We start from the raw sequence: 18743 nt of genomic DNA on the forward strand, positions 1-18743 counted from the left end.
TATTAGATGAAAAGTTTTATCATACTTTTTCGTAGGGGTGTGCATGGCCCGGTCTGATCCGAAGACTCGACCCGCTCCCGAACGCTTTAGGAGCTATTTTGGTGTGATTTCATCGGATTTAGGGTCGGGTAAGGGTCTCAAAAATAGACCCGATCATTATTTTGGGTCGGGTCCGGGCCATGGGTTGGGTCACCCGAAGTCGGCCCGGTGGCCCGGTCATCATACACAATTAATATTTTGTGTTATTAGTGATGGATAATAGTTATTCTTATGTGGAATTTAAGTATTATAAACCTTAATATTTTGTGTTATTAATTATTATAAGAGTATAAGTTAATGTTTTATGTTTAAAATGCATAAGATTTTAGACTAATGCATAATATTGTGTTATTTGTATTGATTTAAATATTTGGTGCTATTATACAATATTAGTATTGATTATGGTTATACTTTAATTTTAGAGAAGAGTTGGTTCTTGTTATATTTTTCTAAGTGAATTTTACCATGTCAAATAATGGTTGGAGTCTTGGAAATTTGGATATTTTCACATGCTAGCTTATAAGAAGGTATCAAGGTAACGTAATGTTAACGGCCCAGTTTTCACCCGGTTTTTACCCGGTATAATCGTGGCCCGAAAGTGTATAGGTTTCATCGGGTCTAGGGCTGGGTTCGGGTCTAATAAATAGGCTCGGTATATATTTCGGGCCGGATCTGGGTCACATCAAACCCGATTTCATCCGGCCCATGCACACCCCTACTTTTTCGTAACAATTTTGCTAGGTAACTAAGTAAAATTTTGTCCATTTCTGCAAATTCTTGATAGACTGGACTCCAAAATCTATCAAATAAAAAAAAACACACTTCAATTACCCAAATTTATCCTAATTTAGAATTATATTTCACCATTTTTTCTTACCTTTTATTTCGAGGTATTGTCTAATTTGATCCCTAAAATTCCCAACTCAATTAAGATAAATCATCCACTTTTTAAAATGACCAAATAAGTCCTCCACTCTGAGAATCGTGAATCTCCATTGGTCCAAAAGTTAAAAGACATTTTAACAGCGTTGAGGTGTACAGTAACTAAACGACGTCGTTTAGTTTGCTCTCATAATCTATTCTCCCCAATTAAAAATCTCCCAAATGGTCATTCCATTACCTTCCCACCAAAAATTGCAATACGTTATCATCACCCTCATCACCTCTTCATCTTTCTCAAGTCAACGTTGTCGTGGCTCACCGACAGTCGTCCGTTGTTCCCTCATTTGATCAGCGAAACTCATCATTTCTGTCAACATCATCCGCCTCAAACATTTTCTACGGTGAACGGTAAGGATTTAATTTTTTTTTCACTGTGTTGATGTTAGTTGGGTGATTAACATGATATGTTGTGATTTTGATACTTGCATTTAACTTTTTTGAATGTACTCTATGTTATTCATTTTTTTTGTGGTTGTGTTCTAAGATTTAGGGTTTTTATTTTGACTATAGTGCTAATTTATTGTGATATTCTGGCTTACAAAGTTAAATGTATGTGATAGTGCATAGTTAACAGTTTGTTAGTTAATGGTTTGTTAGTATGTGATTGTTTAACATTTTTTGAAAATTAGAAAATGATGTAATGGTGAATTCTGGTATATTTTGTTGTGTTTTTTCAGATGAGCGATCGGCTGAGGCTTATTTTCACCATGGAGGGAGGTTCGAGACCCAAGTTTCTGATGGTAGATTTGTATACACATCAAGTTGCACTGGTGAATGGCTTAGAGTTAATGCAGATTACCTGGATGTTTTTGTCATAACTGGTTACGACAAGGAGTTGGGCTATGATAAAGCTCATGCTTGCTGGTACTTGGATCCTAAAGATGGTTTAGAGTACGGTTTGAGGAGGTTGAAGTTGGACTAGGATCTAAGGGATATGGTTAGCCTCTGCCGCCAAAATGGTAATGTCATCCATATATATTTTGAACATGGTCCCTCTGTCCCTGAGTTTATAGATCATATGGAACTGTCTGATGATGATGAATGTATTGGTGGAGGAGGTGACAAGAATGATTTAGAGCAACACAATGGTGTTAAGGAAACCAACATAATTCTAAGCCAATTGTGTTCCCCTTCCTGAGCAAGAGACTCTAACACCCTAGCCTACACCACAGCCCATATCACAGCCGACACCACAGCCCACATCCAAGCCCACACCATAGCCCACACCACAACCCACTATCATGCCCTTATCACAGCCAAATCCCATAAGCACTAAGCCATTGTCTCAACCAAATCCGATTACACCCACTCTCCCAACTCAGAAAAAAGCAAACACAAAAATTACACAAACTATTCAGAGAAATTCTACCACCAAACCAACAAAAAAATTTGGTGGCTTTAAATTTAACACTTCAACAAAGTCACCTAGAAAATCTGTGATAAGATCTACTAGCAAGAAGACACCTCGAATGCCAATCATTGGGGCTGATGGTAAATCATCTGATTCATATGAATCTGCAGAAGATAACTTTTACATGCCACATCTGCCACCTGAATTTTCAGAATCTAGTACTGAATCTGAGGTAGAAACATCTAAAAAAAGGAAGAAGCAAGCTGCCAGATATGAATCAGGTAAACAGAGTCTTGGTAATTTATTTCGTTGTACTTTATGTTATTTTACTAAATTATATTTGTTTGAATTTATTTATTTTATTTTATTTAGTTTAGTTTAAAGTAATCTATAGTTTGCTAAAGTATATTTATTTGGAGTTATTTTATTTATTTAGTTTAGTGTACTCTATGTTCTTTTGCTAAATCATATTTTTTTAGACTTATTTATTGTATTTATGTAGTTTAGTTTAATGTAATCTATGATTTGCTAAAACATATTTGTTTAGAGTTATTTATTTAGTTTAGTGTAATTTGATAAGCAGGTTCATTTTCGGGTGATTCTTGGAAGTCAGATGAGTTGAGGACTCCCCCAAATTCTGATGACTGATGCGGAAATTCTAACCACAAACTAATCGACAAGTGCACCGGATCGTACCAAGTAATACCTCAGGTGAGTGAGGGTCGATCCCACGAGGATTGATGGACTAAGCAACAATGGTTAAATGATTTACTTAGTTAGACAAACAGAAAATAGTGTTGAGAGTTCAAAAGCATTAAATTAAAGACAGGCGAATAAATAAGTTGGGAATAAAGTATGGAGAAACAGTTAAGGCTTCAGAGTTATCTATTTTTTGGATTGACTTTTCTTATTAACTATTTTAATCATGCAAGATTTAATTCATGGCAAACTATATGTGACTAGACCCTAATTCCTTAGACCTTTATAGTCTCCTCTAAAATTCATCAACCGCCAATTCCTTGGTCAATCAATTCTAATTAGGGGGTGAAGTTTAATTCCAGTTATTATGCCACAAAAATTCTAATTACCCAAATATAAGAGGATTATATATCACGTATCTCGTTAAATTCAGATAAAATAGAAATTTAGGAGAAGTTGTTTTCAAGCTGCTGTTCAAGTAAAGAGCTTTTCTAAGTTATACAAGAACTCAATTAGAAAGAGGGTCATACTTCCGTTGCACCCAAATTCATAAAATAAAGAACGAATACAATTCTTGAAATATAAATCAGTACATGAATTAAAATAGAAAAATAATATAATCAATCCATACAATAGACAGAGCTCCTAACCTTAACAGTGGAGGTTTAGTTGCTCATGATTCAGAGAGAAAAATAAGGATTCTGATAAAATGTATTTTGGTTGAGGTGGAATTGAATGTTAACTAATTGGAATCCCCAGTGGAATAATTCCAATCCCCTTTTATATCTAATCCTAATTAATTTAAAAATTTATTTTCTAAAACTAAAATAATATCTTTTCCTATTTTTAAAATAAAAATTAAAGTTTAAATCAAAATTAATTATAGCAATCAGCACGTCTTCAATTGATGGATAGGGACCACTTGCTTCGTAAGGTCCACGGCTAACTTGGAGTGGGCATAACCATTCTTGTGTGAATCTCCCTTGAGTCTCTGCTTTCCCTGGCTCTAGTCTGTGTTTCTGGGCCGAAAATTGGGTTGAAGCTCGGCCTGAAATCGCCCCTAGCGTTTTCTGTGAATTCTGCATGTGGCGCATGTCACGCGTACGCGTCGATGATCTTCTTCACTTGTCACGTGTACGCGTCAGGTATGCACACGCGTCGCTGTGGAACTTTCGCTTTTCACGCGTACGCGTCAGGTACGCGCATGCGTCGCCATGGACAGCTCCGAATCACGCGTACGCGTTAGGCACGCGCACGCGTCGCTCCTCACTGGTCAGCTCCTTGGTTTCTTCTCTTTCTCTGCAGAAACTCATCAAATCCATTCGAATGCTACCTAAAATAAACAGAATTGCACAAGACTCAAAGTAGCATCCATAGTGGCTAAAAGATAATTAATTCTTGATTAAACCCCACAAATTGAATGCAATTTCACTAGGAAAAGATAGGAAAGATGCTCACGCATCAATGACGAGGCAAACCTAGTTGTGAATCCAATTTTCAATGATGCTGCCAAGTTTGGCCATGTCAGGTTGAAATTAGAGATGGAATTTACAACTAGGAAAGCTTTCAAAAGGGCTGTTACAAATTATACTTTACAAGAGGGAAGAGGAGTAAGGTATTCAAAGAATAACACTACTAGAGCTAGAGTTGTTTGTAAAAATGAAGAGTGTCCTTAGTTAGTCTATTGTTCTTATAACAAAAGGCATGCGTGCAGGCAGATTAAGACATTTAATGATGACCATACGTGTGAGAGAAAAACAAAAAATAGGTGTACAACTAAAAAATGGGTTACTGAAATCCTAATAAAAAAGGTAAGGAAGCAACCTACTTTTAGGCATTGTGAGGTATTTGACTATTTCAAGAGAAAAACTGGAGTTCAATTGTCTAGGACTAACATTACAAGATCTTTAGGAGATGCTAGGAAGATTGTGAGAGGTGATGAAGCAGCCCAGTATGCCAAGCTTAAGGATTATGCAGAGGAGTTGTTGAGGTCAAATCCAGGATCTACTGTGAAACTAGGTGTAAATGCACAACTGAGGGAGACCCTATCTTTCAGAATTTTTATGTGTCTTCATGGTTGCAAGCAAGGGTTTGTGCACAGATGTAGACCCTTGATTGGTTTGGATGCAGCGTTTCTAAAGACTTCCTATGGAGGATGGCTAATGTGTGCCGTGGTGCAAGATGCAAACAATCACATCTACCCCATAGCATGGGCTATTGTTCCTGTTGAGAAAACAACTTGGAAGTGGTTCTTGGAACTTTTACATGAAGACATCGGTTTCTATCAGGAGCATAACTGGTGTTTCATGAGTGACATGCAAAAGGTACGTATAATGTACTATATAGAAACACAATATATGATATATTGAATTGTTTAGATTTAATGATGGTTCTGTTAGGGACTATTTGGATTTAATGAATGTATAGTTAGGGTATATTTTGAGTATTAGGAACTTGTGAATTCTGAACTAGTACCATTCTCATGGTTATTCTGAACTGTTACCATTGCCACTTGTGAATTGCAGGGACTCATACCGGTACTGCAAGAGGTTATGCCCAATGTGCATCGCAGATTTTGTGAATGGCACTTGTGGCATAACTTCCAAAAGCGATGGAAGAACAAGCACCTGAAATCATTATTGTGGGCATGTGTTAGAGCACAGACAGCTCTAGAGTTTAACAAAATCATGCAAACCCTCAAGATTATCAATGTGAAGGCGTGGGAGTATCTGGACAAGATCCCCAGACAATCCTAGACCAGAGCGCACTACAAAGACACCTCAAAGAACGACAATATATGCAACAACATGTGTGAAGTCTTCAACTCAGCCACTAAGCCATACAGATCAAAGCTGAAGGTTGTAGAAGGCTTAGAAAAGGGGGGTTGAATCTATGACATTCTTTCAACTTAAATATATTAACCCTTTAAACCAAACTTTCAGTCTGAATCTGTTTGAACTCAGCAGCGAAAGATTTATGAGACAATTTCATTTTGTCTCATGAATATCAGAAAACAGAACAGAGCAGGGAAGAAAGAAGTGACACCATCATGTATCCTGGTTCGGTTGCCTTGTGCAGTGCAATCTACGTCCAGTCTCCACCACAACAGTGGTGGAATTTCCACTATAGTTAAAGTATTATATACACCAATTCCACAGGATTGACACAATCCTTTCACACTCAAGTTCTAACCTAACTTGACTTGGTTATGCTAATACTTAACTCTTTAGGGGTGTCCATGGATCGGATCGTATCTGCAGATCCGAGGTAAATATCCGCATCTAATCCAAAAATTGCGGATATGATCCGATCCGCAAATTGATCGGATCGCGGATATCTGCTCTACATCCGCGTATCTGATCTGCGGATCCGCAGATCCGCACAATAATAATTAAAATATATATATATATATATATATATATATATATATATATATGTTTGGTATTATATTTACTTGTTTGTATGTTTTAGTTAGTAATTATTATTCATATATTGTATTATTTTATTTTTGTTATTTAGAAAGAGTTTGATTAAAAATATTTTCGGAATAAATAAGTTTAAAAGTATGAAAAAAATATTTATTGAATATTTTTACATAGAAATATGATTAAAAAGAGAAAGTTTAATCATGCGGATATATCCGATATCCGATCCGATCCGATCCGCACATTTGCAGATCAGATCGGATCAGATCCGGCATTAAAAAGCGCGGATATCATATCCGATCCGATCCGATCTGTGGACACCCCTATAACTCTTCACTCTTAGTGCTAACCCAACTAAGAAAGGGGTACCTCACAGGTACAAGATACAAGACACAGACTCAACATAAAGAAATATGAAATAACTCTAGGCTTTTCACTCAAGTGTATCTCTCTGCCTCTTTCCACTCTTAGGCTTTTTCAATGACTCTTTCATTCAGCCTTTTACCTCAAGAAATTACAGAAAGATAAACATTAAAAAGAAAATTACAATCTGTAAAATATGAAGGAGATTAATGATTCAACAGCCTTTTTGCTATGTGATGAACCAGATTTGCTTGCCTCTGATTTAGTTCCTCATTCTGGCGAAATGCTCCTTTGACTGGGAAGCACTGTCCAAGTTGATGAACTTCTTCAGAGAACTCTTCTCAGAACATAAACCTCAAAACACTAGTTATCTCTCCTTGACTTCTGAAGAATGAAAAATCTTCTTTTGTATCTCCTTGTATGTTGCTGAGTTGCTCTCTCTTAGGTCAACCCTAGAGCTGTGTGCTTCACCAACTCACCGTGTCACTTTTTAGTTAATCCCCAAATTAGAAGTTTGTGTCTGACTTTCTCTTGCTTGACCAAAAGCCTCAGGAAAGCAAAGAGAAATAGTCTTTCAATGGTAAGCCAAATCTGAGCCATTGAATTACCACTTGGTCCCCAAGACAAAAATTTGACCATAGATTCACAGCAATGCTGATCAGAGGTCATCTTTCCCATATATCCTAATTTGGAATGGCTGAGAGTTGAAGATGAAGAGAAGAAAATGAGATGCATGTAGAAGGAAATAAATCACCTTTAGCTTCTGACTTCTCTTGATACAGTTTGATGTGGGTGATTAGACTTCAACCTTTTTGCTAAACCTTCTCTTTCTTGCTTTTTTGGTGAACAGCTTAGGAGCTAAGCTTTCTCTCTCTCTCTTTCTCTGAGTTCTGACCGAGACAGAAAAAAGTGAACGTTGCTTTAGAAGCAAAATGGAGGGATTAGCCTTGAGTGATATCAAATCGGGCTTGGGTTGGCTTAGATTCAATTAGCCCGTTTGATTTCTTTACTTTGTTTTCTTTGGGCTTCCTTTGGACAGCCCACCAGCAGGTTCAATTTATTCCATAATGGGTTGCAGCTATATATTGATTTTTGGCCTGCATCACTCAACCAAAATAATCAAAACTGATTGGGTAATTAGCCCAATAATCTAATGTTTGTCATCATCAATTATGTTAGTTAATTTCTTAACTCAACAAAAGCCAATACTTACACTACTGGAGGAAGTTAGGAGGATTGCCATGACAAGCATGGTGTAACACCCTAACTTTTAGCACCTCATGATCGCACTAAAGGTCCGGTCATTACCTGACTTTACTCCTTGAATTTCATACTTTATTTATTTAATATTGAGCCTCAACAAGTTAACATGTAGAGGCTCAATATTAAATAAATAAAGTATGAAATTCAAGGAGTAAAGTCAGGTAATACCCGGACCTTTAGTGCGATCATGAGGTGCTAAAAGTTAAGGTGTTACACATGGCCAGAAATAAACTCAAGCTAGCCAGTCATATTGGACATTTACCTCCCATACAACAAAGTAGGCTTGCAAGGAGAGATATTTCAGCAGATACCAAACACCTATGTGGTCTGGTGATGCTACGGAAGTCATGTTTGAAGTTCATGGTGAGCCGCACAACGTGGTAGTTGATTTGGGAAATCACACATGCAGTTGCAGGTCATGGCAGCTATTAGGTAATAGACCTGTAGATTTTTTTGATTTATTTTTCTAAATACTGCAACATATTCACTTAATTATCTTCCTTTTAGGATTACCTTGTCGTCATGCCATCGCAGCTATTGCATATATGAATGATCGGCCTGAGAACTATGTTCATGCATGGTTGATAATGTGATCTTACAATAAGACATATGAGTTTCATATCAACCCGATAAGAGGAGAAGAGATGTGGGACAAGTCTGAGTACTCTCACTGCTTACCCCGGCAAGACCAAAATCACGTGGGAGACCAAAGCTTTATGCAAGAAAGAAGGATGCACATGACGTCCCTGTTGGAGGCAGTCAAGAGAGAAAGTCCACAAAATTAAAGAGGCAATATGGCAAGTTCACTTGTGGAACTTGTGGCGATGTTGGTCACACTACAAGAGGGTGCGAAGTTGCAAAAATGCTAAAGGCAGAGGAGGCAGCAACAGCTGCAGAACAAGCTGATGATGAAGCTTGTGAAAAAGCCCCACAAAATGCTCAAGTTGATAATCAAGTTGGTAATGAAGTTAGTGCCCAACAAGGTACTGTTGTAGAAGGTGCTGCTGCTGCTCAAGGTATATTGTTGTTCAAGGAGTTGTTGCTCAAGGTGCTGCTAAGGTAATTTATGTTACTAAAATTATTTACAAGCCACAATTTGAACAATTTTATTGAGTATTATGATCAATTATTACTATTAATATTGTAAATATTAGTATTGTGGTTGATTCTTATTGTTATAATTGACAGTTGCCCAAGTGAAAGATAACTAGGCGAAACAAACTTCCAATTGTCAAGTCATCTATTGATGCAGCCAGTTCTCTAAAGTCAAATTTTGGTGTTGCTGATGTGGTTTTAAGTGAGACAATGGAAGGAGCAAGTGCAGGAACATCTAAAAAGATGGAAGCTTTGTTGAAGTTTGTTCCAACACCTGGATTTAAGGCATCAAGAAAGAAAGCTTGATGATGTCATGAAGACTTTAGTTGTTACTTTATGATAGTCAGAACAATTTGGTGTTGTTGCTTTTAATTTGCGTTGTGATGGATTAAGTATGAACTTGTATTTTGTTAGTGTTTGTTCATGGTGGTATGACCCTAGCTATAAACTTTTAGCCTAGTTTATATTTTATATTTTGCACTATGTTGTTGCATAATTGTCATTATTATGTGCTTTTGTTAAGACAACACTATTGTCATGGTTATTATAATTATAATAATATATTACAAGTTGGTTTAGTTAAAGATGTATATTTATTAGCTTTATTTTGTCATTACATTATCCTTCATTCAGGTTAATATCCAGGTTAATGAGATACAAAGTTGAGAAAAACTTAACTTCATTCATTTATAATCATAAATTATTACATAATGATCATGGACACACTTACACTTTAGCTATTTTTTAACTAAAAACCAAAATAAACAAATACCAAAACCAAACACAATAGTTATTACAATACAAAACAGTAGCAACATCAACATCTTCAATGTGCTAATACTACTCTTTAAAGATTCCATTCTCCAATTGAGTTCATTAAAAACATCTTGTGCAACCTGAACTACACCTTATTCTTCATATCCATCAGCCCAACGAAAGAAATTACAGTGAACTCCAAACTACAATAATGCAAAAAGAAACATTGAATTAACGATCACCAAATCATCCCTTTAAACCCGTATCAACTTAACAATTCCATTAAATACAAAATTTTACCTCATAGTTGGGACACCCATGAAAATGTCTTCTTGGATTCTCTGGCGTCGCTGAGTACTTAATCACCATACGCAACCCACAACTGAAGAATACAACGTTCTTACCCCCTGGTTCGAATTTTCTAGTTATTGTAGTTTCTCCCATTGGAGTTATTCTTACTTGAGCTTCCTTGACTTTTATCACCACCGCCCATCATGTCTCACCCAAAAGAGCGACTTTTTAGAGCTTCACAAGATGAAAAACAACAACGAGAAAGAGAAGAGTGGAGACGAAGAACAAAGATGAACAACAGCGAGGAGGAGAGGAGTAGGGACGAAGAACAAAGATGAACATTTGGGGGTTAGGGTTTTATAAGTGTGAATGGATCAATTTGGGTATTTTAATCAAATTTGGGACACCAATTTGAGTTGAACTCATTGTGCGTTCACATCAACGTACAGTTAAGTGCCAACTTGACACTTAACTATACACCTCAGTGCTGTTAAAACGTCTCTTAACTTTTGGACCAAGGGGGATTCACGATTCTGAGAGTGGAGGACTTATTTGGTCATTTTAAAAAATGGAGGACTAATCTGAAGCGAGTTAGGAATTTTAGGGACCAAATTGGCATTACCTCCTTTTTTTTTCTAGCGCCGTGCGTATCCTTTCCATCTCCATCCTGTCGCTGAACAACCATCCCACAGTGATGCATCGCGGACCTTTGTCACATGCCGACTCTATCTCCGCAACTCGATGACGTCGGCACCGCACTGTCAACCTTGATAACTTCCGTTGGCGAGCTTCCATCGGCATCAACAATGGTCTTCCGTCGGCAAACAGCTCAGCGCTACCTCTGCCACTCCACACGAAGGTCACCGTCACTGCTCCATTGAAGTTGCGTCGTCTTCTCTGCTGGACCGCCTGACACTGCCTCTCCCGTGCTCGGCCTCGACGCACGTTGCGCCGGACTTCTAATGGAGGTGTCTTTCTAATTGAGCCGTGTCTTTTTTATAACTGTGTCTAATGAAAGTGTCTTTGTAGATGTGTCTCCTAGATGTGCCTCCTTATGCATGTGTCTTCTAGTGAAAGTGTTTTTGATCAGTCTTCGCGGCAGCATAGTAACGACGCAGGCACGACGACAATAATGATACCTGCAGAGGGGTTAGGTTTGATCCCGGGTCTAGATTTGGAACTTGAATTGAATATGAAGTTGCTGATTTTGAACAATCCTTATTTTTGAAATTCTTAATTAATGTTTATTATTAACCTATTAATTTTAATAACAAAAATAATTATTAATTATTGTTGTCACAACTTGACTGATTGTTTCTTGGTCCTTAATACTTTTCCTTTTCGTAATTAGACCTAAAACTAACTCAAATAATTTTGGCCAAGTAGTAAAAATAAGGGATTTAAATACCTTTGAACTTGAAAGCCCTAGGTTTGAACCCAGTTGCAATTTTGGAAATTTTTTTCAAAATTGAACTATTGGTCCACTTGTGGATTCAGCCGGATAAATTTTTAATTTGATAATTGGATCGGTTTGGGTTTTCAATTTTCATAACCTTATTAATTTGTGTGCTTTCTCGGCAATAGAGAAGTCAAAGGGTTTGACGGGAAACGAAGATGTGACTTATGGCTTATGAGATGTTCGTTTATCTTCAATTACCAACTAACACATCATCTTTGTGGGTTAGATTACTACATAAATTGCACCTACTACCGAGAAAAGTTTTATATTGAAAAAAAGAATGGGTGAATCAATCAACTCATTTAGCAGTCAACAATCTCGTTCATTTGGCGCTCACTACCAGACTACCTCAGACCCAATCTCATCTCACTTCCTCTCCAACGCACCGTCTCACCGTCACCAAACACCACCATCGTCCTCGTTCATGCTCTGCGCCGCCACGCAGGAGGTTGCTCGCCGCTGACGTTCCTCGGTCGTGCTCTTCTCTTCCTCGTCGCTCTCGTCTCTTCCTCGGTCACGCTCCTCGCTTCCTATCGCTCGCCTCCTCGTCGTTTCACCAGTCTCCTGTTCATCGTCTCTGTTCCAGTGTTCCTTTGTTCCACTGGTTTCTTCTTCTGTTTCGGTTGCTTCTTCTGGCTTCTGCTTCTGCTGGTTCAACTGGCTTCTGCTGCTTCTTCTTCGTCTGGGAAATCTTTTTGTTACACATAAATTGAATCCATGGCTTCTACCCAGTTTCTCTGCAGTAGTCATCTCTTTCCCTCTTCTCGAAGTTCCTTCAGAAGCAGCCATTTACCTCGATTCAAGCCATATGGGTCATCCAATTTCCACTCAAAGCTTCATTTCCAAAGACCCCACTTGGTTAGAGCCATGGTTTCTGATTCCAACACTTCAAGGAAGCAAGTAGAGGTTTGTTTTCTCATCCTAGTTATTATCCCTTGGCTTGAAGTTTTATGGTTATTTTGTTGAATGACATTTTAATTTCAGTTTCTTTTTGTAGTTTTACTTTGGCGTGCTATCTTTTGAATTTCGCTGTTGCTGTTCTTGTTGTTGTTGTCATTGTTTTTCTCTTTTCTATTTTTGGGAGCTGATATAAAATTAGTTGTGATTTGGTGAATATTAATTAGATTGAGTATGACCCTGAGGGAAGGATAAACAAATTAGCAGATGAAGTGGACAAAGATGCTCCATTTTCAAGACTTACTTTATTCTCTCCATGCAAGGTAACCATTCTGTTGCTCAGAGATCATTCCAAAATTTGTTTGCTTGTATTGATGATTCCTTTTATGCAGATAAATATTTTCTTGAGAATAACCAACAAAAGGGAAGATGGGTATCATGATTTGGCTTCCCTGTTCCATGTTAGTTAATACAATCTCATTTTGGTTAATACATTTAGTTCAATTCTACAATTTTTTGTTTAATTGTTGATCATATGTCTATAACTTTTTTTTACCACTTTGAAATCTTCAGGTGATAAGTCTAGGTGATATAATCAAGTTCTCTTTGTCACCATCAAAAACTACGGACCGTCTCTCGACGAATGTGTCTGGGGTGCCCCTTGATGATAGAAATTTGGTAATTCATCGCGAACTTTTGTTTTCCATCTATGATTTTTTTTATCCAGTTTCTTTCAGTGAATGTAATGCAAATGTTCTTTTTCTGTAGATTATTAAGGCGCTCAATCTTTACAGGAAGAAAACGGGAAGTGATAACTTCTTCTGGGTATGAACAACAATGCTATTTTCTTCTCCAAATTTTTATCATATTTGAATAAGAAAGGTTCATACTTTTTATTATTGTTTGGATTTCTAATTTTGATGAGATTTAATGTATATTGTTTATATTTATGATATTGTCAGATTCATCTTGATAAGCGGGTACCCACAGGGGCTGGGCTTGGAGGTGGAAGTAGCAATGCTGCAACTGCATTATGGGCAGCGAATCAGTTCAGCGGTTGTCTTGCCACTGAGAAGGAACTCCAAGAATGGTCGAGTGAGATTGGTTCGGATATTCCTTTCTTTTTCTCTCAAGGAGCAGCCTATTGCAGCGGTCGAGGTGAGGTCAGTCCTAACCTTCCTCATTATTAGATTTGACAAAAAACTTTGAGATGTACTTCTAATATGTCGTTTCGTATTTATTTATGGGTACTCAATCTTTGCTGCGTTTTAGTAATATGTGATCTGTTGATAAGTTCCTAATGGGTAGAATATCAAAGGCATAGCATCATTATATTGGATTCGATAGTCATTCATTGTTCGTGAAAGTTTTTATTGTTATGTATAATAAACACAAGTGGACCAAGAATTGAAACTTGATTGATCCTTTTACTTGAAACCTGAAGTTTATTGCTAGATGGATATTAGATCATTTTGTCATGAATGGGAAGGGTTTATGTTCCCGTAACCATTGAAAGGTCAAGGCATTCGACTATTATATTTAATTTCGCAGGCAGTTGGATTACATGAATTTCTTTTATCATTATACCGTAAATTTTCTTTTTCATTTAAACTGTACAGATAGTTCAGAATATAGCTCCACCACTATCTTTGGACATTCCAATGGTTCTCATAAAGCCCCAAGAGGCCTGTTCAACTGCAGAAGTCTACAAGGTATTTGAATTTTTAGAATAAGAACACAACTTTTCCCTCCTTTCTCATAATCAGTAATTTTTTCTTCGAATGATACAGCGGCTACGGTTGGACCAGACCAGTAATGTTGATCCTTTAATATTGCTAGAGAATATTAAAAGGAATGGGATATCACAAGATGTTTGTATCAATGATTTAGGTTTGTTTATTTTCTTCTCTTTTTAACTTTATTCACTCTGGTTTTGATAAAATCTTCTTGAAAACACACTTTATATACAATTCCTGTGAGGTTTCTAGTGTGAATTTGATTGATCTTTTATTCTCATGATATACTTGAATGTGCAACTTACCATGAAATATCTTGTATGGCTCCTATCTCTTGCAAATCAATCCTTCTAACATTGTAGATACTGATCCATATGTATCACATTAGAATATAATCCAGATTTTTTACTGTACTGTTCTGATGAATTAGAAAGCCTTTATGTTTTCATTTGATTTATAGTATACTTTTCCTTGTTTTTCATCTGTAGAAATTCCTGCTTTTGAAGTTCTCCCATCTCTCAAGCGATTGAAACAGCGGATCATTGCAGCTAGCCGTGGAGAACATGATGCTGTTTTTATGTCAGGAAGGTAAAAACAGTTAAAATACCTTGACAACCTTGTATTCTTCATTCATTCTGCCATTTTTTCTTTGGAAGTTAAAAAAGGTACAACTTTATGGAGCAAAGTTAAATACTGTCTCTGTTTCTTTTCTCTCTCTTGGTTTGTGTTTCTACATGTACTACTCAATTAAGGACTAAACAATGCTCAAATATTCTGTGAAACAAGCCTGCTATGGTGTTGAAGTTTATTCTAGTTACTTCATTTTTTATGGGGGCAAATGTATAAACATATTATTATTGGAAATAAAATTTACATCATTATTCTTTCACTTGAAGTTCCTATGAATCCTTATGGTTAGATGACTTGGATGATTTAGAAGCCTCCCACATCACCTTAGCCTGATGGTTTGGCAGCTTTGGTTTATTGTTATTATTATTATTGTTTTATTGTTTTCATCATCATCATTATTATTGTTGTTGTTGTTGTTTTTCCAATGGATGATATCTAATTTTTTCAAAAAGAGAGTATAGGGATCATTTTTAATTAGCCAACATTAGTCAACTTTTCCTTTTTAATTCTAAAAATTCTCTTTTTTTTTTTTTTTTTTTTTTTTTTTTGAGGATTTTGGGTTTATAATTTAAGATTTTGGGTTAAAGGTTTATGATTTAGAGTCTAAAATTTAAGATAAACAAAATAATTTAAAAAATGTTGGCTCATGACTGAAAACAGTTGTCTCCCTAGCATTACTCTTTAAAAAAAAATATTTGTCAGCTAAAGTTAATCAAGCACATGGTACAACTAGAAGTTTAGAGGCTTTGACATCTCTCTCTTAGTGTGGCATGGTAGATTGTTCCATGGATTTCCTTAGTAGTGATTTTTCGATAAACACTAGTGGTTATAATGAATTATCAAATTTGATATATTATAGCATAGTTCTAGACTTTTAATTCTATTGAAGGATGAGTAATTTATGAAAGAATGAGTTTTTAGTACTCTTCCATGTTCTTAAATATATTCCTTGTGCTGAAATCACAAATGACACTTTCCTTCGTATTCTTTTCTTGCAGTAGTCCAAAGTATTTCTTTTGCTCTTTTTAAAATATGCAATTACACATCTTATATGTTTTCTCTCAATTCATGTCATGCAGTGGAAGCACTATTGTCGGTGTTGGTTCAGCTGATCCTCCACAATTTGTTTATGATGATGATGAATACAAGGATGTCTTCTTGTCAGGTAAACCTCAATCAATTGGCTTGAAAAATAAGTTCCTTGGTCTTCTTTTGAAGCCGCTATCCCATACTTCATACCTAGTAGCTAAATTAAAATGGTTTAGAATTTAGAAAATGTCTTTTGGGGTTGGTTTCTAGAGCAATTCCAATGCTAGTTTTTATTTCAATTTCATTTTGGGTTCCACAAGATGCTATATGAGCATTTGTGGGACCATATGTCATAAATAATTATTTGAAACTAAATGTGAGATTTGTCACTCCAATGCTTAGTTTCAATTTTCAATTTGAATTTTATATTATTTTTAATCATTCCACCCAGATAGTTATACAAGTGGCAAAATTTTATTAGTTCTCTATCAAGATGATACTGTTTTTCTAAAGTGAGAATGGTTTCATTTTATCTATTAATTTCGATGCAAATTTCAATTTTAAATCAGTTCATTTTTTGTAAATATCAAAAGTAATACTTCAAAAGCACTCCACTACAGTTGTTCTTATGATGTCGTCTGTTGGCCTTAGACCTTTGTACTTTGAAGAACTTGATTGAATATCTCAGTTACGTTTATTGATACGAACAGTTAGCGTAGTTATAATAAGTATTAGGATAGCATTAAGTTCATAGCAAACCGTGAACAAGGCAGTACTTTGCTGTTAAGGTATCTTGAATGAACATTGTTAGGCCCATGTGTGAAGCTTCTGATCTTTTCGGAGGACTTTCCATCTCAATCATGTGAGATTCTAATTTGAATCTCTAAAGTAAAAAAATTGTTTAAGTGATAAAGTGAGGATCTAATCATAGTTAAATTTGTAACTTCCATTGTATGTGAATCTCATCATCAAAATTCAAGAATGATTTCTCACTTTACCAATTTCCTCACTTTAGAAGAGTTTGATCTGTGAGATTGGTAAGCTATATTTCATAGACAGTTTCTTGCTCGTGATCCTCCTCCCTTTTGATCCTCCTCCCTTTTTCTTCTCTTGCTTTTATTGATGTTCTTCTATCAAAAAGAGGGAGAAAAGAGGAGGCGGAGGGTTGGGAGAAAGTTTGTCTGTTAAATGAATTTGAACTGGGCTGACACCTCCAATCATAGAATTGATTCCGGTGTGGATTTTTCATTCTTTCTTTTATTTTTATTTTATTTTTTATTTTTTCTGATTGCAGAAGCTTATTTTCTCACACGAGAAGCAAACGAGTGGTACCGAGAGCCCTCTTCAAGTCCTGCCGCCTCTCCTTGTGTTTCCGAAACTGTTTAAGCTATATTTTCTGTAAGATAATAAGATGGTACAATGTTGTGTTATGATCTCATTTTTCATGGAATAAAAATAATGCAAGCCTAAAATAAAATCTAATATACATTTATTAAGGTGTTATTTTCTTTAATTGGCTATAATATTAAGACACGAGTTAACATACTTTATATTAAAATAGCTTTTTAGAAATGTTTGTAACTAAGACCAACCAAATTCTGTCACATGTTCTTTTTAATCTTTTATCACTAGTTCATTCTTTTTTTAATATATTTTTTTCTTTCTTGTGAATCTTTCTTTGTTCGATTGTAGGGTATTTATATATTTTAAAAAACTTTATGAAGATGAAAAATAAAGAAGAGAAATACAAGGAAAAAAAGATGAAAGAATAGATAACAAAACACAAATTTATCGAAGATAAAGACATTTTTTAGAAGTAAAATACATTTTTTGAAGAAAAAGTTTAGAAAATGAAAAAAATATCAATGATAAATATCGAACTTTTTGAAAGTAAACATAAACTTTTATGAAAAACATATAAAAAATTATATAAATTTATTGATGAAAAATATTAAAATTGTCACTATAAATTAAAAAGTAACACGGGAATGAAATAGAAAGATTTACTAACAATTAGGGATGAACTCGGATCGGATCGGATATGGCCAAAATTTTGATTTGATTCGCACTAAAATTATCAGATCGGATAGGATTCAATATCCGCAGTTTTTTTTTGTTGGATCTGATCTGTGGATTAGATGTCGGATATATCCGCAAAACATAAATACTTTTTAAAAGCTTTTTTTATTTAAAAAATCAATAAAATCTCTTTCTCTACTCTTTTCTACTCTTTTAAACATGTTTACTTTTAAAATAATATTAAACATATTTTTAAATAATAAAAATAAAATAATACAACATATGATAATTATTAGTTGAAATAAAATATAAAAAAAATATTTATTTATTATTTTTGCGGATACGCGGATAAATCCGCAATCTGATCCTATTAGTGTGCGGATCGGATCCGATAATTTTGTGGATCGGATTCATATTCGCAATTTTCGGATCGGATTTGAATAAATACTGCGGATATGCGGATCAGATCCGATCTATGAACACCCCTACTGAGAATGAAGTTAAAAGTTTATTGACTATAAAGACAAATTATTTAAATGTAAATATAACTTTTTGAAGAGAAAAATATAAATAAAACAGAAATTTTTTTATAAATATAGAAATTTCTTAACTGTAATGATAACTTGTTAATGAGTAAGATAGAAATGAAATACCAAATTTTACGGCAATAAATTCAAATTTTTTTTTATGCCAAACACATAGGTTGTTCAAAAGTAAAGACAAATTTTTTAAGAGAAAAATATGATGAA

The 18743-nt window shown here is 35.4% G+C and overlaps 2 protein-coding genes and 1 long non-coding RNA gene across 3 annotated transcripts; all 3 read left to right on the forward strand.

The window, feature by feature from the left end:
- Positions 1–1664: 1664 nt before the first annotated feature.
- On the forward strand, positions 1665–3216 carry LOC140180853 (uncharacterized). The gene is made up of 2 exons (XR_011874879.1): positions 1665–2613; positions 2916–3216. It is a non-coding gene; the product is annotated as an uncharacterized lncRNA (long non-coding RNA).
- Positions 3217–4572: 1356 nt separating this feature from the next.
- LOC140180696 (uncharacterized) lies at positions 4573–5787 on the forward strand. Its single transcript, XM_072221974.1, has 3 exons — positions 4573–4646; positions 4920–5355; positions 5557–5787. The coding sequence occupies exons 1-3, from the start codon at positions 4573–4575 to the stop codon at positions 5785–5787; spliced, it is 741 nt and encodes a 246-aa protein (XP_072078075.1).
- A 5870-nt stretch (positions 5788–11657) lies between these two features.
- LOC112764815 (4-diphosphocytidyl-2-C-methyl-D-erythritol kinase, chloroplastic) lies at positions 11658–17471 on the forward strand. The gene is made up of 11 exons (XM_025810612.3): positions 11658–12589; positions 12808–12903; positions 12973–13041; positions 13154–13258; positions 13349–13405; positions 13543–13743; positions 14200–14292; positions 14371–14470; positions 14805–14904; positions 16026–16111; positions 17270–17471. Exons 1-11 carry the CDS (start codon positions 12401–12403, stop codon positions 17359–17361), a joined length of 1188 nt encoding a protein of 395 aa, XP_025666397.1. The 5' UTR covers positions 11658–12400; the 3' UTR covers positions 17362–17471.
- The last annotated feature ends 1272 nt before the right edge of the window (positions 17472–18743 follow it).

This window comes from Arachis hypogaea, chromosome 17 (genome assembly GCF_003086295.3).
Source record: "Arachis hypogaea cultivar Tifrunner chromosome 17, arahy.Tifrunner.gnm2.J5K5, whole genome shotgun sequence".
NCBI lineage: Eukaryota > Viridiplantae > Streptophyta > Magnoliopsida > Fabales > Fabaceae > Arachis > Arachis hypogaea.

Coding starts and splice junctions, on each gene's coding strand:
- LOC140180696 (XM_072221974.1), top strand. CDS start 4,573: ATGGAATTTACAACTAGGAAAGCTTTCAAAAGGGCTGTTACAAATTAT. Junction 4,647..4,919: donor CAAGAGGGAAGAGGAGTAAG/GTATTCAAAGAA, acceptor TCAATTGTCTAG/GACTAACATTACAAGATCTT. Junction 5,356..5,556: donor TCATGAGTGACATGCAAAAG/GTACGTATAATG, acceptor TGTGAATTGCAG/GGACTCATACCGGTACTGCA.
- LOC112764815 (XM_025810612.3), top strand. CDS start 12,401: ATGGCTTCTACCCAGTTTCTCTGCAGTAGTCATCTCTTTCCCTCTTCT. Junction 13,042..13,153: donor ATTTGGCTTCCCTGTTCCAT/GTTAGTTAATAC, acceptor TGAAATCTTCAG/GTGATAAGTCTAGGTGATAT. Junction 13,259..13,348: donor CCCTTGATGATAGAAATTTG/GTAATTCATCGC, acceptor CTTTTTCTGTAG/ATTATTAAGGCGCTCAATCT.